Source organism: Podarcis melisellensis (assembly GCF_964234715.1).
Source record: "Podarcis melisellensis genome assembly, chromosome: 10".
Taxonomy (NCBI): Eukaryota; Metazoa; Chordata; class Lepidosauria; order Squamata; family Lacertidae; genus Podarcis; species Podarcis melisellensis.
The window spans coordinates 59,458,217-59,485,747 of NC_138542.1; the positions used below are offsets into that span (position 1 = coordinate 59,458,217).

Below are 27,531 nucleotides of genomic sequence, written 5' to 3' on the forward strand. Positions count from 1 at the left end.
AAGTTCCCCATTTAGAAGCTAACTCTTCTTGCAGATCAAGCAAGAGAACCTGACCCAGTTTTTCCAACTGTAAGTAAATCATTTTCTACGTTGCGGACATCAGAATAAGTGTGCCTTTGTGACTAATACTATTTTGGCCCTGACATTATGGAGGGAACTCCTGGGGTAAAATATGTACCATGATTCACCTAACAAAACAACCCAGTTAGTGAATGTCCTGCACAAGGACTTCCCCTTGTGCAATGGGTTTCCCCTCCTCTCCACCCCCTGCTCCCCCTGAAATTGGCTAAGGAGTGGGGGTCAGGGGAACCCCAACAGTATCACGCTGGGGAGGAGAAGAGAGAAGGAATTATTCTTTTCGGCAAGTTGCAATGCTTGCACAAACGGAACGTTCAACATGGCGCGATACCAATAAAATATGTAATTGATGTTGAGATGGATTGTACGACTGCCCCGTATTGTATCAGTGTATTTTGCACTGTTATCTAATTTTATTATCAAATAAAACCATTTATTATAAATTGACTCAAGGCCCCCACATTTTTTACACCATCATGTAACTGGGGTGCCTGATTTGAACAAAGCATTCAACAATAAACCACTTTGGAGGAATGTTTTAGCAACGTCAGTGAGGGAGGGTAACCAGGAAATGAGGAAAGCTTCCCAAGGTCCCAAAGCCAGGTAACACAGCTGGGCCCAGGCATTCTAGACCACTGCCATGCTGATTAGTGGTGCTATGGTCAGTTGGTGGAGGTAAGTAAGAGCAGCACAACACACTAGGAAAGTAAGGGAAACCGCAGCAGGCTAGAATTGGTAAAACCTGGAGGACTTTGGGGGGCTATGTTTTGGAATTCCTTGTCATTCTTGTGAAGTAGGGAGCATCCTGGCCTCCCCCAACTTCTAAGTAATGTAGGTACAACAATGGGTTTACATTCTAGCAAATCGTAGGGTGTCTGCACGACCCCTTTATGAAACAAAGTCATCCTGGTGCTGTGGGAGAGGTGCTGCAGCAGTTCCCACATCACAGGCCAAATGTAAGAATCTGCTTCAAGGCTAACATTCCCCAGTCTGGTGCCCTGAGGATATCGTTGGACCCCCAACTTCCATCAACTCTACGCAGCATAGCTAATGGTCTGGGGGTAATGAGAGTTGTACTAGAACAGGCCAGAGAAGGCAAGTTTAGGCACATTATCCAACTTATAGAGAGACAGTAAGGTCCAGGATAAGCTCTGATCCTGAGATAGGATACCCCTTTCAGTGGTATTTAATGGGGGCAGGGGAGAGAAAAAATATCCTAAACCGCTAAATTGTCCTGAAATATCTTTTGTAAGCCACCTTGGGAGTGAGTGGCTTTTCTCTGAAGGGTAGCATGTAAGTAATTCAGATAAACAAACAGATGGATAAAGGATGCACCTGTAATCTCAGCAATGAATGGGAAGCCCACAGAAGCATTAGATTATACTTCTCTTCTCATTACAATGCAAAACCAAGCTGAAGGCCACCTAGACTGCTCATTTTAGATCCAGAAACCAGTATGTCACTCCTCTTACAGCACCCAGTATAACAACTGGGTGCTATCAGGTTTTTGTTTGGTACACCAACCTACTATACAACGTAACCATAACAACAGAATGTAAGAAGTTATATGTGTAAAGGTAAAAGGTAAAGGGACCCCTGACCATTAGGTCCGGTCGTGACCGACTCTGGGGTTACCTTAAATCAAACAATGATAAAAGGAATTCTGGGTTTGCTTGTGTTACTGGTTTTGGGGAAGGGAAGATCAAGAGGTCTGCTGACACTATTCAGTTTTAGGAGAAAACTCAAAACAGAAAGGGTATGTGGCCTACTTGTGGAAGCAGGAAGACAGGGAAAGGAGGACAGAGCATGCAGAATGAAATCACCTGCTGACTGGGGTACGATGGAGAGGAAGTGCAAATGGAGGAAGAAGAGAGCATGATCACTTTTTTGGGGCAGGTCCGAGAACGCTCCTTTTTCCTCATCTTTGTTTACAAACAAGGGAGAAAAGAAAAGAATAATAATAATAATAGAACAAGAAGAAACATGGTCAATGATGATGGTTATTAGTTGTGGCAAGGCCACAGACTAAAGTTTCCCCAAACAGCGGATGAAATATTAAAATTCTTTCTGGATTATACCAGTTCAGGTTACCCGGGAGTGGAAGGGCTCTGAATGGTCCCTCAGCACACACAAAAACTAAGTACTACTAAGTAGCACAGCCTTTGCCTAACAGAAAGCTGACATTGGAGCAGGGAATTTTTCATTCAACCATATGGTTGCCTATCTAAAGTTGTCCAGGGATAATTTTACCACCACCACTGTGTCTGTATGTGAGCAAGGCCTCAGAAATGCATCGTGCGGAGGATGTTGATCTTGCTTCTCTTTCTCAGTTGACAAGTAGGAACCAGCATTGTTGCGCATCAACGCAAGTGAGCTGTATTTCCTCATGAGGTGGACAATGTCGTTTGAAGTCCCCGTGTCAATACAAGCATAGCTGGCCATTATATGATGCCTCATTTATCTGAATGGCTCAACCCACAGGTGACATGAGGGATATATAAATGAAATTCGGGTAACAGGGATTCAAATATAAGTAGTTCTGTTTGGAATCTCAAAGGCATCAAATTGGCCCATGTCTAAAAAGGGCATTTTTTATGCAGCTGCTGTTGAGCTACAGAATACCCTATTCCTTTCAAATGTAACACACACCAAAAGGTGCAGGGCATAAAATAAAGAAATTTTACCAAACTTTTATTTGCCGCACACTAAATGCTGGAAGCTGAATGTTAACATGACAAAAAATATGCAAATCTCCGTTCATTCCTGGTGCTCATATTTATGTGTACTGGGGGTTGGGGGTTGGTAACCCCTTCTAGTCCAGCCAAAAGCCAAAATGCAGTGATTTTTAAAATTGCACTTGACTGTGTATTTTGTTGTATAAAATGCCCTCCTGGAGGCGGGGCAGGCAGTGCTGTGTTTCAAAAAGCAGTATATAAACACCACCACCACTAACGTTCCTTATTTTGAAAATATTGGTCCACTTTGGATTTTTTTATTTTTTTTGCTATGCAAATCCAAAAGCCCTTCTTAAAAAATGAATCTTAAGCACTTTTAACTCTGGTAAATCTAAAGCCTAAAGGGAAAGATTTGTGTATTGTTCGTGCAGGTCAAGAGCTGTCAACATCCGTAAGGCACATTAGGAATGTTTCCCATCCCTGCTCAAATTGAGGGGAAAGGAGAAAGCTAATGGGGACCCTTAATAAAATCCAGGACGTCATTGACTGTCTCCCACCAATTTTAGCCAGATCATGTCCACCTCATATAGCCTTCTAAAAAAAAATTAGCTAAGAGAATAATGTTCGTTGTTTTTTCGTTAAGGTGGCAGTCACACCTGCTGGCCTTCCTATAATTAGAACATTGTATTCCATCTTCAAGTAGGATGCATTTCTGAGTTCAGAAAAGGCCCGTAGTAAATGATGCTCACATTAGTAAGTATAAAATGGAGGAAGATTCCACTTGACAGAAACAGGTTGGCTGGCATAGTTCTATTCCATCTTAATGGCTGGCTCTGGTCACTTCAACTCAAATGGATCTTTGGGTGTTATCATTACCAAAAAGTGTGTGTTTACTGCATATCCATATATCCTTCCAAGAAAAACCCGAGACAGATATATTCCTTGACAACAACACCTTGATCTTACCACCCTCTGACCCCAGACTTCAAACAGGCAACTTCCAGTTTCACAGGCTTCCTTTGTTTCACACACACACACACACACACACACACACACACCCCTCTCAAGTGATGTAAGTAAGCAAATGAATGATGAAGTTAAGAGAATGAGATGAAGTTCATTGGAATTAACAAAAAGACACAATTATTCCTACGACACGTAATAGCATGGGTTTCCACCACTTCTAGCAGCACAGCAGATTCAGCTCTTTTTAATAAGACACCAATCAAGAAATCCTCAAAGAGTAACCATCAGAGGCAAGGATATTTTATAATCATGCACATAACTCCTGCAGGTAATTCAATCCCATTTCTTTAAGAGCTTAACAACTCGTAGCATGATCATGGATATCATGGATATTTTCTTGCAAAAAACGGTGGATGTGTTGACCTAAGTGTTGGTGGAACAGTAAATACAAAAAAACACATTGACTCAGGAATTATTTTAAGAGTCCCTTCCTTAATGCACATAACCATTACTTTCCAGAGCCACTTTGCATTGTGCAGGTACTTCTCATTGTACTGTATACTTTCTCTGTAGCGCTAAAAGAAAAATTAGGCAACAGGAACTAGTACAGAGGCAGTGAACACACTTGACTGCATTTCTTAAATCAATGGGGGTAAACAGGACTCATGGATCAAGCTGGTTACCTGTATAAACAGTAGCAAACTGAGGGGCCAGTTCATCAGGTGCAAAAATCAGGGTCAGATGGAAAGCTAGAGAGAACAGGGTTTGCCGGCCACATCTTTCCCTACGACCAGGACCATGTTTTCATTCAAGTGTCTCCTAGAATTCTTAAATACCAGTTCTGCCATGTCTTCTCAAGAAAGAAAACATAGGATGCTACATCTGACATGCTGGAACCTTCTAGGCAAGAGAGACAGGTGCTTTCCATCTGAATTGTTGGATTTGATTCACCATATCTAAGTGTCTAAACTGAAGTTTGGAAAAACCAGTCTATCTGCCTTCAAAAAAGCCCGAAGAATCTTAACAGAATGTACCCAAATTATTCTGTTAACTGTACTTGGAAAATCAGGCAAGAGTGAAATGCCTCAAGAACATGCCCAGCCAAAGCAGGTTTGCCTATACCCTAAAATCTCTGGCAAGGCCAAAAGCACTCTCTCATCAAATACAATAGTAATAACCATGGGATTTATGTGGATAACAATATCCCAGTGAAGCTATGAAAATTTGAATCTAGGCTATGGCTATGAATTTAGGCCAAAAAGACAAATCTGGAAAATACCAGTCTAGACAAACAGAAAGTAGAAAGTCACATGTGTATGGGTTATGTGGATGTAGGTTTGTGATCTTAGGTGTACCTACTTGGCAGTAAGAACAATTCAGTTCAATACAACCAATTAAACATGCATGGGACTGTTGCAAGAGTCTTAGATTTTAATGACATGCTAAATAGAAAGTCATCCTGCCCTTTTGAAAAATCTCTTTTCCAGCAAATAATTTCCGTGGTTCATGGTACTGAACCCAGCTCATGTTTCCTAGTTACTGGACAGCTTGAGCTGAATTTCTGCTACATTCACAAGTATCTAACTGGCTTGGATGAAGTGCCCTCACCTCCACTGCCTTCAAAAGGCATGCACAACTTTAGCCAGAAAAGGGTGGAGGCCTGTGTCTTCTGGCCCAATGGTGGCTACCCAAAATAAAAGCATATTTGTGGACACTACATGGAATGGAGTGCGATGAATAGCAGATGATGATGGATGAAAAGAAAATGGTCAGCAACATGAGCTTACTGGAGTTGCAGGCTGGTGACCTTAATTCATTTCTACCCCTGCTTCCATCTATGTGTTAAGCACATTTGAAGGGAGGAAATAATATCAGAAGCTGTATCACTGTCACTCATCCCTTTTTCAGATCTCTTGAATATACAAACAGTATTTACAAAAAGCGTATTGACGCACAAGCTATTCCTGCATTTATTTTCTGAAATGATTTTTATTTGCTCGTGCTAATTCATCATGGGATGAGAAAGCGCTGCCATCATTACATTACGAAGGTTCTCTATACAAAATATGTTTTAAATAATGCTAGTATGTATAGCAACTACAAGCCAGAGCAGAAGGTGATAAAATCTGTTTCCTAAATTATCTATTCCAATCAGGCAAACGTGGGTTGGTTTGGTGTGGTTTTTTTTACTGACACTACCATTCAATTCCAATTTAAAAAGTGAAATAAAATCCCTCAGTTGAAAGTGATGGAGAATATTAGAACTTTTAAAAATTAAATACGAAAACAGCTGTCAATATCTTGTCTGTTACAAGTGGAATAGTTATTTCAAAGAAAGCAATGTCTCTGAAGATGAAGACCAAAGTCCATGGCAAGAATGACAAAAGCCTTACCAGTTTCAATGAAAATGGATAGTTCAGGGTTCTATCATAGGCAGTAAGAAATGTGATCAGTACACAATGACCTCAACCTGCTAATATGAGCCTGTGAGAAATCACAAGCAGAGGAGGTACAGTATAATAACAAGGAACATCTCTCTACTCTGTCTCTTACTTCAGACAAATGGCTGATTCTCCCATTCTGTTTTCCAATGTTTAGGATCTCCCCTTTGAGTGATCTTCATGGATACCAGAACAATGTTGTCGAAACACATTAACTGATTACCCAACCCGCTCTTGAACCCTCCAGAAATCAAATCTGGATTACACAAATTAACAAGTAAGCAAACATAGACTGAGTTTCCTAAGGCTCATTTACAAGAGTAAGCCCCTAGTTGGACAAGCGAGCACAACTTCTGCTCAAATATTCACCAATGGTCAGGAACAGGGAGACAGTGAAAAGATGACATAGCCCTTTAATGTGAGCCACACCTACTGTCAAATTACATACAGGCTTTCCCTTTTAAAACAGTGCCAGTCCACAGGAATAACCTGGAAATTTGGTATGGAAAAGCAGCAGCCAATGGGGTGGTAGCTTAGATGGATTGAGCATCACAGTCATTCATTCGGTTTCGTTTTACCTGTTTCCACTGAGGCATGGGGGCAAAGCGGCCCTGCTCTCGCTGTCGGTAGGCTGGCTGGGTGAGAGCACGGTCTTGATAAGGCTGGGCAGACTGTTGCATGCAGGTCATAGAATAAGCAGGATGGAGGCCACAGAGGGCATTAACACCAAACGCAAAACGAAACTCACAAAGAAACCCACAAGGGGATGAGGTAAATGTTGGGACAGGGTGGTCAGCAGACAGACATTTAGGAGAAGAAGAAAAAAAAAACGGAGTAAGGAAAAATTAGTTGGCAAATAAAATCGTATGAAAATGGAGAAAAGTAAAGAAAAAATGAAGATGTGAACTTAAGATATAGAGGGCCGCATTTTATTTATTTTGGAATGGTTTATTTTAATAATGTTAGGTTGCAGCTGAAAGGGGTTTAAACTATTAGAGAACCAAACATTCCTGGAATTCTCTCAAGAATTGAGAGCGAAGCAGCTGCACATTCATTCTCAAACCGTGATGGAGAAGGCTCCAAAATCTTGCATCTTAACTGAGATTATTGGCTTCAGGAAGGATTCTCTACTGATAGGCTTTTATGGGTTTTTCTACCCACCTTCCTGAAGAACCGAAATGGACACAATTTAAGGAGGGGTAAAAGAACAGGCACTTTGCTAGAGGGCTAAAACATTCTTTCTGAAAGCCTCTTCGCTTTCTTTTACTTTCACACTCAGAAAATGCCATATTAAAGGGACAGAAAAAAGTTTTCCTATGGCCCATTTGGTGTTTTGGATCTTCTCCTGGGATATGCAGGACAGCATGCTTGCCTCAGCCATATGAATTTGTTTTAGTCCTTGTGTACTCCCTTGCCCTGAAGACATTCCTATGACAGAATTGCAAGTGAAAACATGAAAACATGATTCCGCTTGCAGTATATTATAAAACGGATTTTCTATGCTCGCAGATTTGTTTTATTATTTAACTTTCCCAACTATGCTCAAGCAGGTTAAAATTACACAGGGTGCCAAGGTGATGAGTGCAGCACTCCAGCTAGGAGGATCTGCTTTCCTAAACAGAAAATCTGGTTATGTATGGAGTGATTCACAGGGCAAACGATGGGGAGCCTTCTCTCGTATGTTCAACTGATGGCACCGCACCAAAGATTAGCTCATAGATGACTCACTTGACACACACAACTCATGTAGCTGCATCTCCCAGAATGGGGCATAAAACATACATATGAACAAATGGGGGTGGCAGAAGTCAACAGTATCGTCATACAGAAATCTGCATGAATAGAAAGCCTGGTTAAACCTACAGAACTGAAGAACCGTTCTAATCCTTGGGGCAAAGATGGAGCAACATGCAAGCAGCTCTTTGCATTAGAAAAGCTGCCCTCTATCAAAATAGTACAAAACTCGTAAGTGCAAGAACAGTAGTTACTAAGGATGGAGTTTCCCCTCTATCCTTAAGATGTTTCACCTATATGACTTATTTGAGAAAAAGGAGGTACCCTGGTCAAAGCCAACAAGCCTCCAGATTCTCCCTGCCAGAAAAACCCAAAACATCCTACTAGCTAAGCCATTAGCTGAGGTGCAAATGACATTCAAGCTGAAAAGCCTCTTCCTACCTGTCTCCGGATGCCTGTGGACTGTGCGGGGGCATTCTCCTCAAATTTGGCCAGCAGCTGTGTTGCCATGGACTTCACTTTATTCTGATTCCCAATGGCGGCATCAATTCTCCTCTCTGTCAGGGCGCTCACCAGAGTGGGCCTCTCTTCTCGGTAGCTTCGGGAAGAGTCCTCCTGGCAAATTGAAATGGATTATACACTAATGGATTCCCTTTCCAGAGCCACTTTCCGCATATCTCCAATTTTGTGCATCACTCCTAATTTTCAAAACACATCTTCCTTCTCGCCAGTTTACCCCGCTCACTATATGCCCATCTACCTGCGAAATTGCTCTTGCTATGAGAATGTGCAATGAAATTTAGATAAACAGAAGGAAGGGGCCATAGCTCAGTGATACAACACGATCTTTGCATGCAGGAGGTCCCCATCTTCGAGCTGAAAGGATCAGAGAGCAGGTGATGGGAAAGACATTTGCCTGAGGTCCTGAGAGTTCCAAAATTTCAGTAAACCTAACCTGAACTTGCCCATCTGAGCTAACTGACTCTCTCCCTGCATGCCATAGCATTAAGAGGAATTCAAGGAGAAAAATCCCATTGCTCAAGATTACAAATGCTAATGTACTGTACATCTCTCTATCAGGATGCACTGCATATCTTCATATATTCCTGAAAGCTCACCTCCAAACAAAGCAACATTGCTCAGGTTTAGCTGGAAACATCTTGCAGTAAGCAAAACAGTGACCATAATCGGAGCCTTTTGTATTCAAAACAATTACACCTCTCTGACAGTTTGGGTGGATGATTTGGTTTTACAAACACCTGGAGGGGGGGCATGTTTCTGAGCTAAAATAGAGGCGGGATCACATGACTGAATCCCCTCCCTTGCACACAGAAAATTGAACAGTTGTTTTTGGGAGGAACCTCCTGTGCAGAGGAAGGCAAAACGGAAAACTAAACAAAACAGATTACTCTCTTTCTTACATCTTCTGACTGGCTTGTCTTCCTCCTCTTTCCTGCACCATCCAGGTCCTTCTCCTTTTTATCCTGGGCAGAGAAAAGGGAAAAAACCATTGAGCCCATATTTTCTCAGCCTATAATAACGCCTATAATAAATCTACTTTGCATTTTAAGTAAAACACATACCTAACCTTCCCATCTAAAATAAGCAGGTGCCTGAATAGCTGATGGCATGTCCTGGGGGACACATTAGCTCTGTGTAACCTGAATTACAAGTGATTTGCGGAAGGTTCCCATGTTCTCAAGTTAGATGACACCATCAACAAAGCATCTCAAGGTGGATCAGGGTATCCCTGAACTGGGCATAAACATAAGCACTCTTTCTACAAATTTATCCCCAAAGCAAAGTGGTTACCTTTGGTGTCCGTTTCCGAGAGATGCTCTGCCCCAATTTGCTGAAGAAGGAGATTGGAGATTTAGCAGTAGCAATTAATGCAGCTTTTTCTTCTGCATTCAGTTCCAGGTTATCTGTGAGCAGAAACAAATATGATTAGTTGAGACATAGCAAAATCTGAGACTAAACACCCTAAAGAGAGTTCCATTTCTTCTCATATATGAGCATTAGCATTCTATATCCTTCTTTTTCTCTCTGCCCTCTCACTTTTCCTTTGCCTAAACTTTATGCAGCAAAACACCCAAATCAATATTCTATTCAATCTCTTTTCCATTCTAGAAAAAGGCTGACCATTTAAGATATTTTTGCTTAAAGTTCTTCAGAACTCTTTTTAGGAGAGGCATACAACCTTTCCCTATCTGCTTTCTCTGTTCCATCAGAAATATTCCCAAATAGGACGGGAAAGTATGTGTCTTCATCTCCACTTCAGGGATAGATTACAACATTGCTGCTGGATCCTTACCTGTGAAGCTGGAGCTTCAGGAAGCAGCAAACACCCCAAATGCCTTCCTAGGCATTACAATTTTTAAATATTTGTGGCATTTGCAATACAATTCAAAACGCACAATGGATCAATAAATTAATAACTGTGTGTAGCTGTAGATTGCCCACCACCAATGAGTCAGTGCCCCCTGAAAGAAAGAAAAAATCCCCAGCTTGGAATACAGCGTTCAAGAACTATTTCTAGCAGATATAGCCTAGTTTTCTTACCACCAGAAGGAAGAGAGTCCTTGAACATTTCGTAGAACTGGGTGAGATACATGACCATGGACAGCTTGTCTGGTTCACCAACTGATGCCATATCTTTGCCAGTCATGATGGGAGAGATCCCAAACTCTTTCTCAGCAACGTCAAATGCCAGCTGGTTATTCTTCTCTACATTGTGTTCATCTAGAGAGTCAAAGTCTCTGGAGGGAAGAAAATGTGTTGCCTAAAGGTTAATTCCTCTATACCCACTAATCATTAGGAAACTACAAAATCCTCTCACTAGCAGCCACCAGATCTTATCTCATTATCCCCTCACATTTCTATGGAGGACAAGTCTATCGTCAGCTACTGACCATGAGGGCTATGCTTTGCCTCCATGGCTGGAAGCAGTTTCCTTCTGAATACTACAGGAGGGGAGTGATCTTTGCTCATTTCCTGCTTGCAGGCTTCCCCCGTGCATCTGGTTGGCCATTATGACAAGAGAATGCTGATTATATGGGTCATTGGCCTCATCCAGCAATTCTTACTCCTCTCCCGACCCCCACACCATTCGGACCATCTAACGTCAGGATGCCCTCTTCAACTTAACATTCAGTTTCTTACATGAGGTCAGGGCGATATCGGTGGATAATGGCACACAGCGCTAGGCCGCTCTTCCAAGACATTGTAAGATCTGTTACGTTTACACCGGCATATCCGTCCGTCTGCCTCTGACACCAGCCCAGGAGTTTGCTAGAGCGAGCCACCGACTCTAAATACAAACACACAGATATGCAACTGTTGTTCCAGGTGCTCAGCACTGTTGTCCAGAATACAGTGGTACCTCCCAAGACGAAATTAATTCATTCTGCGAATTTTTCGTCTTGCGAAGCACGGATTCCCATAGGAATGCATTGAAAATCAATTAATGCGTTCCTATGGTCAAAAAAAGTTTAAAAATGACCAAAGTGTACAGTAAATAGATAAGAAGCGTACTGATGAAGTAAAAAGGAATATATCCTTCTGCCACACAGACACACACACACACAAAACTTCAAATAACATTTTCCATTATCATGCCTGTACACAAAAGTTAAATAATACAGCTTGTGTTTATCAAAGACTGCGAATTGTCAAAGGGACTTTGAAGTCACTTAGGGACATTGAACGTGGCTTTTAAGAAAATATCCAGGCAATACTCTTCTAAAATGTATCATCTGAGAACCTGACTTCTGATTGCCACTGACATAGACTGTAGTTTTGAAACTCACGAGAGGGGAGAGAAGAAAGTGCCACAAAAGGAATGGGGAAGAATGGGAGCTTACCATTCCGCGACAACTTTGGTGTCCTGGAGTTCACCAAATTCTCTATTTCCAGGTGAATGTCTTTCAAGTCTCCTGTATCATACAAATGACGTACCTGCACCAGTTCAAAAAGATTTGATTATTATCTCAAGCTTCAAAGAAGAATGCAAAAAAGTTAAGCATTCCTTGAATGACACAGGTGCGAGTGAACTATGTAAGTATCTGCAGAATAGTCACTCTCATGACAGCAGGGATGAGCACCTTGTGGCCTTCCAAATGCCGGATTCAAACTTCAGCCCCAGCTTCAACACCCTAATTTTAAAATATACCCAACGAAATGCAGAAATCAACATCCTTTAAGATAGAGAGAGAGAGAACGAAAGAAATCAACATCCCTGATGGGATTCAAAGGCTGTGTAACTTCTATTTAATGGCAAGCTTCTGTCTTGTAGCCATTACTTTCATGTTGTATATTGATTTTGTTTTATACTAGCTTTGTATTTTGTTCTTCTCCGCAATCCAAAAAAGCAATAAATAAACATAAATATGTAAAATAAATGAATACTAAGTTACAAAGTTAGGGTAACTTTGGGCAATGGATTTCTGCCTGCTCCACTCGTCCTGTCTGTTGATTAATGATATACAGATGGATAGACAGATAAAATCTACTTGTTTCACTATCCTCAAAGACTTAAAGCCATCTCCTTTTCAACTTAGCAATTTAAAAAAATGGGATGCAACTCTACACAGAGAGATTGGAGTCCCATGCCCTACCACCGCGTATTTCAGATCAGACACCCGCTCCCACCTTTCACCCATTCCAAACCATGAGCAGCCTGCTCTTCCCAACAATTCCTCTTACATCTGACTCAAGGTACAGTACACAAACAAGAAGAGATCAAGACAGCCACATCAAGGAGACACGGGACTCAAAGTGCATTTAAGCACACTGGAAGAGCCCAGGATTAAAGCAATTACCTGGGCTGGTCGCAGGAAGTTGACATTGATGTTTGGATACCGTGTGACAGGGTCAATGCAGTACTGGCTAAAGTTTTTGCTCACATTCTCAGGGGTGGTCTGAGGCAATAATCTATAGATGCTCTCCCTAGGAGAAAGAAGACAATGGCATTAGTACCGGTGACGTAAAAGAGTGCCTTCAATGACATAAAGTGTTGCCCAGTCAACACCTTTTTTTCAGCAGCCATCACTGAGCAAAATTATTTCACCCCACTTAGCAATTGTTTCTCTTTGCCATCTATGGCAAACAGTTATCATTTGTTGCTGCTTAGGACAATACCTAACTGTCCCATGCACATGTGAAAAGCTAAAAGTGTGGCGCTCTGTTCATTTTAACTGATTTGTAAATGTGATGTCCTTTCTGTAAATATTTCAAGGCACTCTGTCATTTAACTGATTATATTTAGGTTTCAAGCAATCCCTTATGACACGGTTGGCCTGAGCCCAGAAACTCAAGACTCACTTTTTCCATTCAATTAAAAGAACCAGAAATATTTACCTCGTTTTAAGTAGGATAGAACAAAAGCAGCCGGCGTTTCTGATTCACCTAAGCTGTGTTTGCCTGACCACAAGTATGTGGAAAGCCATCGACAGATGCACCTATTCGCTGGAGCCTTGCCATGCAGTAACAAACAAAACAAAGCAAACCCAACTACCTGATGAACTTCACCCTGCCATGCAATATTTGGGGCCTGTGCAATGCCTGAGCATTTTTGGAATGCTAGGAGGAGCCGTCTGATGAGTAATGGCAACATTCAAAGGCAGTTGGAAAAATCACTTAGGAGAGTGAGTTGAGGGAATTAAGAGTGAGGGTGAGCAGTTGGGGGGGGGGACAGCTTATGAGAAGGTTAGACAGAGAATAATGGAATTAGCGATTAGCATGATAACATCTGTTTAATTTGTTACAATTTCTCTTGTCTCTCCTGTGTGTATGAAGTAAACTTCTACCACAACCTTTGCCTGTGCCAGGGCATGACACCAGAAGTTAACAATGTTGTTATGCAACGGGATAAGGAATGAAATGTGACTCAGAAAAGAACAATTTTGAACTCAGAAGAACAATTTTCATCCTAATTACATTGCTGCTTGGCTTCAAAGCCTTTTAAGGTAGGTAGGCCCAGAAGTGCTCGTTTGTCAACTGATCTGTCCTTAGAATACTGGGAGAAGCTGGCAGAAGAAAAGTCTGGGCCTCAATCTTATATTTACTAATTACACTTGAATTAGTGTTCTCCTTCATAGTTCTTCCCACTATCGCTACGTGAAAGGTTGCATCTCATTAAGGACATCCTTCCTGCAAGTTGCTTGGATAAATTTTTACCATGTCCCTGTTCATGGCTCCTCATGCGTTATTCACTCAGGAAATGAGGACGAGTGATTAGAGTACCAATATCAGACATGGGATGAAAGCCCTATATTCTCCAAGACTGCAATTCTAAACACACTTAACCCTAGAGCAAGTGTCACTGGGGCTTATTTCTGAGCAGACACGCACAGGACTGCAGTGAGAGTCCAACTGGACAGGTGTCTCTCTCTCTCTCTCCATCTAATCTCTCTTGTAAAACCATTGCAAATGTACATAAAGTAATCCCACTTAAAAAACCCCTGTGTTGCTTGCAGGAAGACAATGGTATGAAAACTGCTCCACATGACCATTAAATCTGATTCTGCACACAAAGAGAAACTTCCTAATGTGTCTGGGTGGAATTACACAAATTCAGCAGATAAACACACAAAGAAAAGCACAGCAAAAAAGAATGGGGAAACTGAAATGCAATCGGACAAAAAAGGTGCAGAATTAAGGTTGGTTCGTGCTTGCATAAATATCACATGATTTCTGCAGGTATATTAAGGAGCCACAGACACTTCCATATTATGGCCCAGTTTGCATGTCACATTAAACCCTAGTTTAAAACGAACTGTGGCTTAATGTGAACAAGCAGCACGCTAGTTTGCAATACTCAAAATTTCCCTGAATGCTTCCCCTCTACTAACTCCTGCTGCTGCTGCACAGGTGAAACAAACCAGAGTCCAGTTTGCCATGTCATCCGAATGAGGGCTCAGAGTTTGCTTGTTGCAAACAAGCCATGAGTCGTAAACCAAGAACTAAACTTGACTACTGCTTGTGGCCTGTTTTGGGGAAAACAAGCCTGTGTTTGGGATACACAACAAGCCACACTCTGACATATTTCATTTGCAGTACAGTAGCCGCAGGGAATTACAGTTTAAGGTGACATGTGAACCAGGCCACTCTCTCATCTGGAGAGAATTCACGTTTGTTCTCTACCCCCCACCACCAAACACACAGAAATTTATTTACCTCTCTGCCAGAACCTCCAAAGGACTTGTTCCCAGAGACCAGCTTCGTACCATCCAGGCAGAATCCATGGCGGCAAGGAAGCCCCTGGCAATTCCAGTTCCCATTGGCCAGAATGGCTAGAAGAGACCACCAAGAAGCAATGGGGGAGGGGGGAGGAAGAAGAAGAAGAAGAGAATGAGTTCCCTAAGAAAACTGGAGAAGCTGACATATTGCAATACTGCCTTAAGACCCAGACTCCCTCCAAGCCTCTGTAGGAGCAACATCTAATAATTCCAATGCACCCTTATCCCCTGAGCTGCCACAGTAGCTTTCCAAAGCCAGATATGCCATTTAAGTCAATTATAGACTGCTAATTGTTGTTTGCTACCCAATTACAGGCTCTATAAACCATGCCTCTTTTTAAGTCATAGCAGAGCAATTGGGGGGGAGGAGCACTTCCAGCATTTCTTATCTGGTCTCTTTTGCATATTGCGTTTTTCAAGTCACAAGGACACTCCTGCAAGTCACACCCATGTCTGGATGTGCATATATATGTAAGACCTACAACAACACTCCACTACTTCCATGTGAAGCCAGAGGCACGAGAGCTGCAAAAGAAGCAACACTAGCATGCATCAAAACGTTCTGAACTGTGAGAAGGCTCGCCTCCTTTTATCATGCAAGTTACTTTTTAAAATTTATTCAATATATGTTTGTTTAATTGATGTGGATTCTGGAGAAAAAGCAGTGTGTTGATAGAGAGCAATTAATAGTCCACCCCTATTCAAATGAACTAGATAGTGATGTAAGTTGCCTTTTGATAGTCCTCCACACATTTACAGAAAAAAGTAATTATTCTTTATGCACAGTCCCCTGCCCCACGAGATCACTGGGTGGTATTCAACACTAGTCCTACACAGTAGACCCACCAAAGTTAATGGACGTGTCTAAGTTAGCAGCATTAATTTCAATGGGTCTACTCTGAGTTGGATTTTCTCCAGTGGTGTCACACAGCTGATGGTGATGCCTCCCTCTGTCAGTAGAAAGGAGGCGAACAACTTTCTGTGATTTCCCCTCTTGCCTATAGCCTCTGCATCCCAAAGTTGCTTTGGAGGGCTCCCAAACTCTCTGAAGCAGATACAGAGCATCAGCTAAGCAACAGTGTTTGAAATAAGCCATTGTTTTCAAATTCTGTTTTTCTCCACCTATTTATTTTTTCATCCAGATTATTTTTTCTGCTCTGTTCAGTGCTAATCCCCTCAACAAACATGGAAACAACTACATATTTGATTGTAAGGTCTTGAGTGCAAGGACTTCTGTTGCAAAGTGCTCTGCACATCAGTGATATTACATTAAGCATACAAAACGTTGTTGACCGCCCTGAACATCTGTGATGGGAAAGTAAATAAAAACAAAGTCATTTGAAACAAGAAACAACCCATGTAAAAGAAACAAACCTCTAATAGACTGTCCCCAACCAATGCCACTAGCAACTGGTGGCCATTTACTTCTCGAACCATGGCTGCGTTCTCTGAGGCATACATGCATGTGAAGTCAAACATGGCTACATCGGGCTGCCCATAGTGGTTGATAGCGAAGTCCAGCGATGGCAGTTGCTGATTGGTTGAGAAGTCAGCTGCTTCCCTGGCGTAATTGAGCAAAGCTTCCTGATCCACATTCTCCCGCGAAAGAAGGAGCTCTGTATCTGCATAGTCCTGCAAGACCAAAAGAGAGAGAGAAAGGATCAGGGATTGTGCAATGCTCTGAGGGCATATAAGGCAACCCTAGTACTGAAACCAACCAGGCCTGGCATCGCCAGCTAGCTGCCTAGAAAGCAAGCCCCCTAGGAACCACTTCTAAGTTGTTCTAACTTCCTCAGCAGGAGAGCCAAGCATAACAATCAGACTTTGTTGAAGAATTGTGCAGGTGGACAAGTTTGGAGCGCAGTGTGCCAATATTCAAGGTGAACTTTGGTACATCAGTGAAATGGATGAACTTTTCCATTGCAGATGTCCTGGGCCTCTGCCATCAGCCAGGAGAATAAAGATCACAGGGAAGATGCTCCCCTGGCCTCCTAGGAAGAACATCGTGGCAAGGCGGAGATCAAGCTGGCCACTTCCGTTGACCAAGGACCAGAAGGGAACTTGCTCTACCTGTCCCTGCCAAAAATAACACTTGTAAGAGCTTCATAACTCAACTAGTAGTAGTGACCAAGTTCGTATCCCCCTCCTTCCCTCACAATATTGTGTTATGTGCTTTAGACTGTAAGCCTGAGAATTGGGACCATCTTATTGTAAGCCACTCTGGGAAGCTGTCAGCTGAAAGTCAGGATAAAAAACACTTTAAATAAAATAATGGGAAGGAAAACTTATTTTCAGCTCCATAGCATCTTATTCACACAACAATATGTACTAAGACAACTGCTCAATCTATACTCTGGTGGTTAAAAAACAACCCTTTGCTGCCACACTTTATATCAAATAGCATAGATGTATTTTTCCTGGATAGATGTTTATGCACAAAACAGCAGCTACCAGCAGCTCATTTACTGAGTCAGTTCAGTTACACAGTGGTAAAACAAATATGTCAGAACACAAGAGCAAACTCTGCCACAACTGATAATTAAAGATACCAATCATTCTTCTTTCAAAATTACTCAAGGTCATATTTATATAAGGTGAAATTAGCTCTTGAATTTTGGTGACTGCTTCTTTGGGCATTATTTGTCAGTTTCCCATTTAATAATCTAATGGTCTCTTTGCTTTAAATTGACGCTATCAATAATCTGAGTCAAAACCTGTCCTAGAAAATTGATGTGACAGCCAAGAGCAAGTCAGCAGAATAGTTAGCAAACTCTAAAGTGCTTGAATGATGGTGCTGCACTCACTCCACACATTTGTACAAAGGTTTCAAAGAGACTTAACAAGCACACTCACATGCAATATCACTCCTTTTTCCAGTAAGCTCTGCTTTTTGGCAGTCATAACAAAGTAGTGGGTGTCGTCTTTGTAGTAGACAATGTTCTCCAGATCAATGCCTAAGTTGGAAGAAAAACAGACACAGAATCAAGCAGTGGAGGGGTAAATACAAGAGCATGTGGCAGAATGCGGAATGTATTGCAGGCGGCCCTCCCAGTGATCTCACCTTACATGTCCTTGTAAGATGGTCTAAGGAAGACACCTATAGGGAAAAACTAGTCCCAGACTACAAGGTGCTCCCCATGCTACAACAAGGTGTCCAATAAGAAAACGAAAAAGGCTTCTTCCTGGAGCTGGTGCCAAAATTGGGGTATAATTGGGGTATAAGAACAGCACAATGCCTGGAAAAGGGAAGGGGAGTGATGCCATTACACAGATCTAGTTGATATGGAAACTCTAAAGGCCCAAGATGCAAACTTCTGCCAAGCAGACTGCAAGGCATATAATGCTTCTGATCCAAACAGACAGGGCATTTTTTCTAGAAAAATAGGTGCCAGTACTGACCATGAAGTTGTTACAGTAACTGCCACACTTATTAACAACAACAACAGTAGTGTCAGTGCTGCGTACGCTTGAGTACCCCCTAAACCCCCACTGCAAACAGATGTAGCCCATAATTTGCAAGTTGTTAAGTGAAGAAGTAGTCCTGGATGAATGGCCTTTCCGAAAGCCTCGGCAACACAGAACCAAACAGTGAAAACCATCCCACAAGACAACACAAAGCAGAGACCCACTTGAAATGTACATACAGTGCTGTGGGGGTGGCCGCAGTTGCCACAGCTGTTTCCATACTAAAAAATTAAAAAATAGTCCAGTCACACCTTAGAGACCAACTAAGTTTGTTCTGGGTGTAAGCTTTCGTGTGCATGCACACTTCTTCAGATACACTGAAACAGAAATCACCAGACCCTTATATAGTGGGAGGGTGGGGTGGGGTTTTTCTCAGGAGGGTAGTAAGAGATGGGTGATTGGCTCAATGGGTATGGTAAACCTGTTGACGACTGTTAACGACTGCAATTTAGTCCTACAGGAAAAAGCAAGGGACAGTATGCAGATGACCAAAAATAGCTTTAGCATGTGTAATGAGACAAGAATCCAATATCTCTATTCAGACCAGGTCTTTCCATAGTTTTCAGTTTAGTAATAAGTTGTAATAATTTGTAATTGAGCAAGTTTCCATACTGGGAGAGAACACCTGAAGTGTTCCATCAAGTGGGTTGCTACGATGCTACAGTTAGGAAACATGCAGGTAACATTGCTCCTAAGTGGCTGAACATCACCGCTGTAGTTACTTAACCATTATGGCCCCACATAGAGTGTATCAAAATCGAAACAAGATTGCCTTTGAGAATCAAGCATAATGAAAACATACCATAGGAATCCACTGTTGTTTCACCCTTTAACAGGCAGAGAACATAAGCCAAGACTCAGAAACCACACTATCTGCTCTATAAACTGGGCAACTGAAACAATCCCACGTGTTCCTTGTGGCACCACGAATGGCGAGCAGCCATCCTCCAGGTAGTACAAAGAAATCATGAAAACTGAAAAGATCATATATGCATATTGCAAATGCCCCTTTTTCGTCTTTGGACTACTTCTACAAACCTGTAGCTTCTCTTAGATCCTGGAAGAATTTCTGGTTGAATATAAAGGCCACACCACTGATCTCTTCAACTTTGGCTTCCGCTGTTGTATTGCGGTTGATGAAGTTTGCCGTAATGGCAATTGCCAGCTTGCCACGGAATTCTTTTCTTCGAAACCCTACAGAAGAGATAAGGGACAACAACAAAAAAGGCATGTGGTTCAAAGGTCTCACTGTGACAACGAAAGTGTCAATTAAATAGGCTCAGGGGTGTCTTGATGATGGAAGTGTTGACAATGGAAGCAACGTCTGCATGGGAGTAGTAGAAAAAACTGGATTAAAACAAGAGACCTGGACTTTTACTCAGCTATCCAAAGACTGAGTTGTTTCATTCACCAGAGTCAGCACCTACAACGTATTTCTTATAATTAGGGGCGGATACATTCATTTCACTAAGTGTGCAATAAAACTTGTATATGGGCCTTTCACAGTCCATTCTGGGTATAGAACCATAAAAATGTAGAGTTGGAAGGGAGGCCTGAGGGTCATCAGCCCCCTGCAATGCAGGAATCTCAACTAAAGCACCTGCTAACTATGTAATGCATGTCCTCAAAGTTGCTTCCTATGTTACTTTCCCCCACTATAGTTGCAGAAAATGTACCAAGTAGTAACTTAGTACAGTGGGAATACCGTGAACAAGCAAGGGGATCCTCTGCCTGCATGAGGAGGAGGATGTTTCCATTCCCCATCTTCCCTCTATCTCTGACTGGGTGCAACTGTGAAATAAAACTCTTTCCCCGTGGCGTAATACAATGTATGATACACCTTGTTGCATGACCAGTGTGATTAAGCGGTAACTTGATCAAAGTAGCCAAGCTGTGCTTCTGCTGCAACAGACAATAATCACAGAGGCATCTTACAGATTAACAAATTTACGGTGGCAGGAGCATTGGTTGGAAGGAGCTTCCTTAGGTCAAATCCCCCCCCCCAAAAAAAATCTTGTCCGGGGGAGTGAAAGTATATTTTTCAGCAGTTTGACTGGTTAGGAGCTGCTGAGTATGAAAATGCTCCACCAGAGCATAAACAAGGCAAGCCGGATGATCCAGGTCTAGCAACTTAGCACACATGAACACACAACACTTCCTTATACTGAATCAAACCAGTAGTCCATGTAGCCAGTGCCATCTACGCGGACTGAAAACAGCTCTCAAGAGATGTCAAGAGGAGAGATATTTTCCAGTCCTGGAATCTGGCATCTTCTGCATAGGGCTGGCCCTCTCATTAGGTAGGATGAGGCAGCCACCTAAGGCAGATGATTTTGGGGTGACATGAAAGGGCAGCAAATTGTTCATCACTTAATGTGTCATTATTGTAGTATATTTAGAACTGCTTGTGGGACTGCCTGCCTCAGGTGGCCAAGCAACTTGACTACTCTTGGGTATTATGCACCTTGTCTTAGCGAGGGGCAGCATTAGCTGCTCTGCCTCAGGCAGCAAAAGGTTTTGGACCAGCTCTGCTTCTGCATAAAAAGTGCACGTTCCATCACTCAACCATGGTCCCCTCATCCAACATAATTTATTTCAATAATGTGTCCCCCTGGAAGACTTGCAAGACAGTGGTTGGGGTGCATAGCTGAGCAGAAACTAGAGGTGCTGACTCCACACTGCTATAAACACCAGTAGCAGCTACCTTCCAATGTGTTCCTCCTTCCATCTCCTCCAATGATCACGTCAAACTCGTATTCCGACACAGGATGCGTTTTCGGGTGAACTTGTGCACGCCAACCTATTCCTATAAATAAATTCTGCATGTTAATAACATTTTAGCACAACGATACCAGATAACATTTCACTGAGCCTAGCAAAACTGGTGTGGAACGTTAATTGCACCTTAACTTGCCTCCCCTGGGGGTTTCCCCATTACATGCATTACTGAAGCAGCCCGTGACACTATGACAATGCAAGAACCAACTCTCAGACGCCACCAGCAGAACAATACACGCCTTCATCTTTACTCTTCCAGATCCTGCTGCTCATCCCAACTCTACTTACTCTCATTCTCCTGGTCCTCAGGAGGGTAGAGCAGCCCCTGGAATTCCACATTGACATGGATCTCAACACCCAGGATTAAGGAGACTTTCAAGAGTATCAGCTGGAGCTGACGAATACCTGTGAGACAGAGGGACAGACAATGAAAATGACAAGAAGTGCTTAATGTGAAACCTGCTGATTGGCACTAACGCATTACCAAGGCCTGACACTAATGTTACCATCAATCCCCTCCAAAGAGCTTTGTAACCTAAAAATATAATCCAATAGTCAATGAAGTGACTAAAAGCAACCCTAGATGCTTCCCGGATGACTATCAGCAGCAGAACTCTAAAGATTAAAGCGTCTGGATTGCGATCAAATGAGACTGTACAAAAGAAAGTGGATAGGAAATCAGAGGGGAAAAACTATTATTTTGCTATGGTGAACTTCTTTGCTGAACGTACTCAATCTAGTATGATCTGCTTTTTTACCAGGGAGACTCATTAAAACATTTCTTCTCTCATGTGGCAATAGTACCTCTCCCCACAGGGAGCAATTGAAAGAAAAAACTCACCTTGTGGCAATTTATACAGCCATGCAAGTAACTACCCACCTGTTTGCTAGAGACTTGTGATTATTATCTGTCAACAAAGACAGGCTGCTGCTCTTAATGAACTTACATGTGTTATCTGTGTACAGCTACATACATTGGTTGCTGCTGTATCAATACATTAAAAAAATTCCAAGGACAGAAATCCTATGCAGATTTTCTTGGAAGTATGCCTGAATTAACTCAGTGGAATTTCTGAGAATACAAGTGCATGAAAGGATTTGAAGGGCTGTAGAAGGAGAACTCACTATCTGGCAGGGGACATGCTGCTCCCATACGCACCAACCTCAACTCTAGCCCCCTTCCTTCCTCCACCCCAAACCTAAATATGAGAAAGCTAATAAATATTATTGTGGCCGACAAGTAATTTTCTATGTCAAAATTATCTGGATCGCAGCCATCTCAGACACACACACCACCCTCCTCAGCCCCATCTAAGGATATATATAATTAGTGATAACCAAGAATGGTACCACTTACTGATATGGTCGATGGCTCCCGCACAGAACTTGCCATAGAATTTTTTGGCGCCAAGGCCCCGCAAGTCATGTATGGTAAATGGCCACAGATGCAGAACATTGTTGCGGGAGAAGGCATCACGCTTTTCTATCACCACCACCTTTGCTCCTAGAAAGGATAGGTCAATGGCTGTTCGAAGGCCGCAGGGTCCAGCCCCAATGATGAGACACTGCAAGGGAGGCAACAGTTTTATACGTCATTGTATAAAGATGATTCCAAAATTCAAACTTCCAAGTCTGGACGGGGGGGGGGGGAGGTTTATATGGCCTTTGTTCACTGAAATGCAACAAAATCCAGGAAGACATTGAAAGATACTCAAGTGCACTTTCTACAGTTCTGGCTATAGGACAATCACCACAATTTCAGTGGAAATACACAGCAGTGAGAAAAAGCCAGTCTTCTTCATCAGGAATCACTTCAGATTTGTGTCAGGCAACGTCAAGTTTTCAGAATAACCGTAGTCTTTTCCTAATATGAAATGGTTCCGCAGAATCAAATCAGGTTACCTGCATGGCGGTATGCCTTAGAAAATACACATAAACCAGCTTACAGTTTTCCAAAGCAGCTTTTGTCTACACAGGATTCAGCAAAAGCAGTGCTTGGATTCCCTACGCATAATAGTTCCTCCACTTCAGCATTTGACTCCACTATCATAATATTTGGACAGGGGCATGACTCAGGGGTGGAGCATGTACTCTGCGTGCAGAAGGCCACAAATTCAATCCCTGCCACCTACAATTAAAACTATCTCATGTTCTGGGTAAGACCTCTACCAAACTTCTGCTCAAATCTCAGAACAAGTTCACTTTCTAATTCCCCTCCATTCCCAAAACAGATTTATTAAAACACCATTAAATGTACACCCCACTTTTCCTCTAGGTGCTCAAGCTGGTGTGTACACAGTCCCTTCACTTTATCCTCAAAACAACCCTGCGAAGTAGGGGAAGCGCACTTTGTGAGCTTAATGCCTGAGTGGGGATTCGAAACTGGGTTTCCCAGTTGCAGACAAACACCAAGCCAGGCATCCCCAACCTGTGGCCCTCCGAATGTTTTGGCCTACAACTCCCATGATCCCTAGCTAACAGGACCAGTGGTCTGGGATGATGGGAATTGTAGTCCAAAACACCTGGAGAGCTGAAGGTTGGGAATGCCTGCACTAAGCTGCTGCTATAGTTTCTGACACCATCAAGAAGCCACAGTAACTTCCATGAACGGCCACTCTGGAATCCATGCCCACATTCTGAGCTGTGTTTGGGAGGGAAAGATAGTCATGTTGCTGCCCCTGCAGAGATTCCATGCCAACTTCATTCCCTACTGTGCTAGTTTCTATTTACAGCAAATTTTCATAAAGGGTAGTATTCAGAAATGTGATCTGTGCATGCAATCTGAAGTGGTACAACTGCCTCAAAGGTCTACCTCCTCGTTCAGTTGCATATGCAGACTAAGTGGGTTGCCCACTGTAAGTCCCTCTGTCCTCACCCAGCTCACAGCGTTGCAAAAATGATACGAAACAAAACAAACCAACCAACAAAACCAGAACACCCACATGCTCATCCCCAAGACCTTTGGAGGAAGAGCAGAATACAAATTAACATTCACACAAGTAACAACTGAGCGCTGGTGACTGTTGGAATCCTGTCACTGGCATAGCAAATGGGGAAATCACTCAGAAGCTGCAATGGGAATTCTTGCCTGCTCCAAGAATTATATCAGGAAGCGATATCACTAAGCCACCAAACAGCCAGGACAGAAAAGATAAGGTCAAAGCCAGGGTAACAAAGATGAAGCACAGGCAGTGTTAACAAGAGATGGAGGCTGCAAAGCACACTGTGAACAGTGTTGATCTTTGGGAACATGCCGTTTCTGCAGATGAAGCAGCCCAACTAAACACAGCTGCCAGCAGCTTCCCAGCCTTACATCATACTGCTAAATACAAGTTTTAAGTAGATTATTTATTGGTGGTATCTGTTTGTTTTGAAAAACCACCAAGGGTTAGCAGGCGATTAGCTGACAAAATAGGGACTTTTAGAACAAGGTGATCAGCAATTTTAAGAAACTAACTGGAAATTTAAATAGATTGTAACTGAAGTTTATACTTTTCATAAATAAAATCTGGTCATTTGAACTTGAAGAGTTTTTCATGAGGATCAGAATCATTTTTTTATATCAAGCAGGTGCCTTCACTATACTCTCTGCAGCACCTGCTAAAGGCATTCTTATTTAGAAAAGCCTACCCAGGTCTTTTAAAAGTCTGTATGAGTTCTAACTTGCTTTAGTCTATTGTATTGCAGTTTTAATTTTCTGCAGGTTTTAAATGATGGTTGTAATTTTTTAGTGATAATGTTTTAGAAGGAGATCCCTAAGACTTCCACACAAAGCAACAAGTAATCTTGCTTAAACATGTAGTATAATTGTACCAGCTGCAGCACTCTGTGTAGCCCAGCTGCACATTGCATTGAGATTATTGTCCAGCTTAGCAGGGATAAACAGCAAGAGCCACATGGAAAATACTAGCCAACATCACAGGCTCATCTACATGTAACTGCATTCAGCTAAAGGCCATTTTCATCTATACTGTACAGGTAAACCTAATGCAACCCTGCTTGTCAATGCCCACCTTCGTGTTGGCGCATACTTTCCCCTTCTTGTAGTCCTTGTGGCAGCCTCTCTTATCCAACTTGGCCCAAAGGGCTTTGGCTTTCCAGTAATTAAGCTTGGACTTGAGCTTGTGGTAGAAAGTACGATAGTCTTTGGGCTTCAGCTCTAGAAAATCGCAGAGCTCCTGGAAGGCTTTGAGAGTCCCTTTGCAGGTCGAGGCCTGGACAAATCGGTCAAAGAGGACATGGGCCTGGTTCATCTTCTCATTACTCCTTTCCTCCATGCTTCCAGCTGAGCCGCTGGCCCTCCTTGGCGCATTGGCAGCTGCCCCCTTCCAGTCTGCCTGCCTTCTTGTCAGCTATTTCACTCATCAACAGTCGCTTGTTTTAATCCACATACATCATTAACCTAGAAAAGCAAAAGACAGGTCAGTGAATCCACACAAACACATGTCAATGGCATGTAAACAGTGGGGCAGCTTATGCCAGTTCACATAGATCTGCTTAACTCGGTCCGATGCAGAGAGCTTCATGGAACTGAACAAACCACTGAGGCCCCATTCCTGATGGCTAGAAATTCTGCCCAACATGCTGCCCCATCCTGGGTTTCACGAAGCATTGTCCACACAACTTTTCAAGCCTATCTTCAGAACCATAAAGGGTTAGCTGTAATCCTCTGTGCTCACAGTCAAACAGCATCCCCCCACCCTCTCAATTACTCTGAAAGGGTGGAAAGGTTTAACACTTTCTATGTAACAAGGGTGAAAAGCAAAAGGGGTCTTGGGGGTCAAGTGGCCAAGCTCCACTGTCCCTTGTTGCTATTTCTGTTGCCTTCCAACTCATGGAAGGAGACTGAATCAGGAAGCCTTTTGTATCCATGGTGGCTCCCCAGTATCAGGAAGTTTTTAATCTGTGAGGTTTTATTATGTTTTTATATGTGCTGGAAGCCACCCAGAGTGGCTGGGGAAATCCAGCCAGGTGGGCAGGGTATAAACATCATCATCATCATCATCATCATCATTATTATTATTATTATTATTATTATTATTAATTTATACAGCCCCAAAACAAAAATCTAATTTCCATACAATGGGAGGGTATAATTAACTTTGGCTTCCTGGCTTGTTTCTCCACTCACGTGAAGAGAGAAACAAAGCAGGGGCAAATGAACCAAGTACAGAAGAAAGCTTGCTCATATTCTGTTTTAATAAGCCAAGATTTTATCATGCAAATTCAGCTTAGGAGTGAAAATTGAACAGTTTTCCTACAAGGATCCATAAGTGAGCTCATAGTTAATTTCCCTATCAAGGGAACATCTGGTTAAGAATCATCAGACTCTATAAAGCAAATGCTGGAGACAGAGCCCATGGGGTCGGCTTTGTCCTATCCAGGGCCCCAAATGGCTCTGATGTGGGCAAGTTTGCCATTGAGGTCTACCCTGCAAAATGGCTCTGAAATAAAACAGTGTGCAATAATAGTTGCACAATAAAAAGGTAAAGGACCCCTGGCAGTTAAGTCCTGTTGCAGACAACTCTGGGGTTGCGGCGCAAGTCATTAAAGTAATCCCATTCCCACTCCGAAGTCCAAGCCCACTAAAACATTCAAAACATGCAGTATTCTTTAAGCACCTCCCCTCCCCCAGCAAAAAAAAAGGGATCGTTTATGCTAAGAAAGCTGATAAACAATTAATTTTATTTGTTTCCAAGTGTTTAAGACCGAGTAAATTCCCAGTGTATCACAAGACATGATACATCCCTATGCCCTTTCAGTTTTCTATGGAACAGAGAAGACTAGTAGGCCTTAAAGCAGAGATTAAAAATAAATAAATCTCATAATTGTAATGTGAAACCAACAAGCACAATGCCCCAGGAACGCAGTAGTGCTCAGATTTAATAAGACGGGAATGTTGGCACACCACTGATTTAACACTCATTCAACACAAGCTACAGCACCTGGAGAAGGACAAAGAATACACATAAGAAGAGAACTACTGAAGAGAGAACTCTTCAGGTATGCTGCCAAAACTAATACGCCATGGCCTAGTGACCCAACTACAAAGGCGGCTATTCACAATGGGCAGGGGTATGAATATACCATGTACATCATGATCCAAGAGAATTACTTGTATTTATATTTTTAAAATGTAAGAACTGCACAGTTAAA

At 42.4% G+C, this 27,531-nt stretch overlaps 1 protein-coding gene across 4 annotated transcripts in view; it reads right to left on the bottom strand.

The window, feature by feature from the left end:
* MICAL3 (microtubule associated monooxygenase, calponin and LIM domain containing 3) overlaps positions 1-27,531 on the bottom strand; it is a 205,268-nt gene that overhangs the window by 84,276 nt on the left and 93,461 nt on the right. For all 4 annotated transcript variants that reach the window (XM_081926663.1, XM_081926665.1, XM_081926664.1 and 1 more), the window contains 17 exons: positions 25,389-25,777; positions 22,733-22,940; positions 21,664-21,780; positions 21,302-21,403; positions 19,636-19,791; positions 17,986-18,086; positions 16,507-16,764; positions 15,071-15,186; positions 12,715-12,841; positions 11,758-11,851; positions 11,057-11,204; positions 10,457-10,653; positions 9,707-9,819; positions 9,316-9,378; positions 8,336-8,509; positions 6,739-6,831; positions 1,902-2,000 (listed from right to left, as the gene is read on the bottom strand). In XM_081926663.1, the coding sequence (XP_081782789.1) occupies positions 1,902-2,000; positions 6,739-6,831; positions 8,336-8,509; positions 9,316-9,378; positions 9,707-9,819; positions 10,457-10,653; positions 11,057-11,204; positions 11,758-11,851; positions 12,715-12,841; positions 15,071-15,186; positions 16,507-16,764; positions 17,986-18,086; positions 19,636-19,791; positions 21,302-21,403; positions 21,664-21,780; positions 22,733-22,940; positions 25,389-25,652 (2,430 nt within the window). In that variant the 5' untranslated portion in view covers positions 25,653-25,777. The remainder of the gene's footprint in view (positions 1-1,901; positions 2,001-6,738; positions 6,832-8,335; positions 8,510-9,315; positions 9,379-9,706; positions 9,820-10,456; positions 10,654-11,056; positions 11,205-11,757; positions 11,852-12,714; positions 12,842-15,070; positions 15,187-16,506; positions 16,765-17,985; positions 18,087-19,635; positions 19,792-21,301; positions 21,404-21,663; positions 21,781-22,732; positions 22,941-25,388; positions 25,778-27,531) is intronic.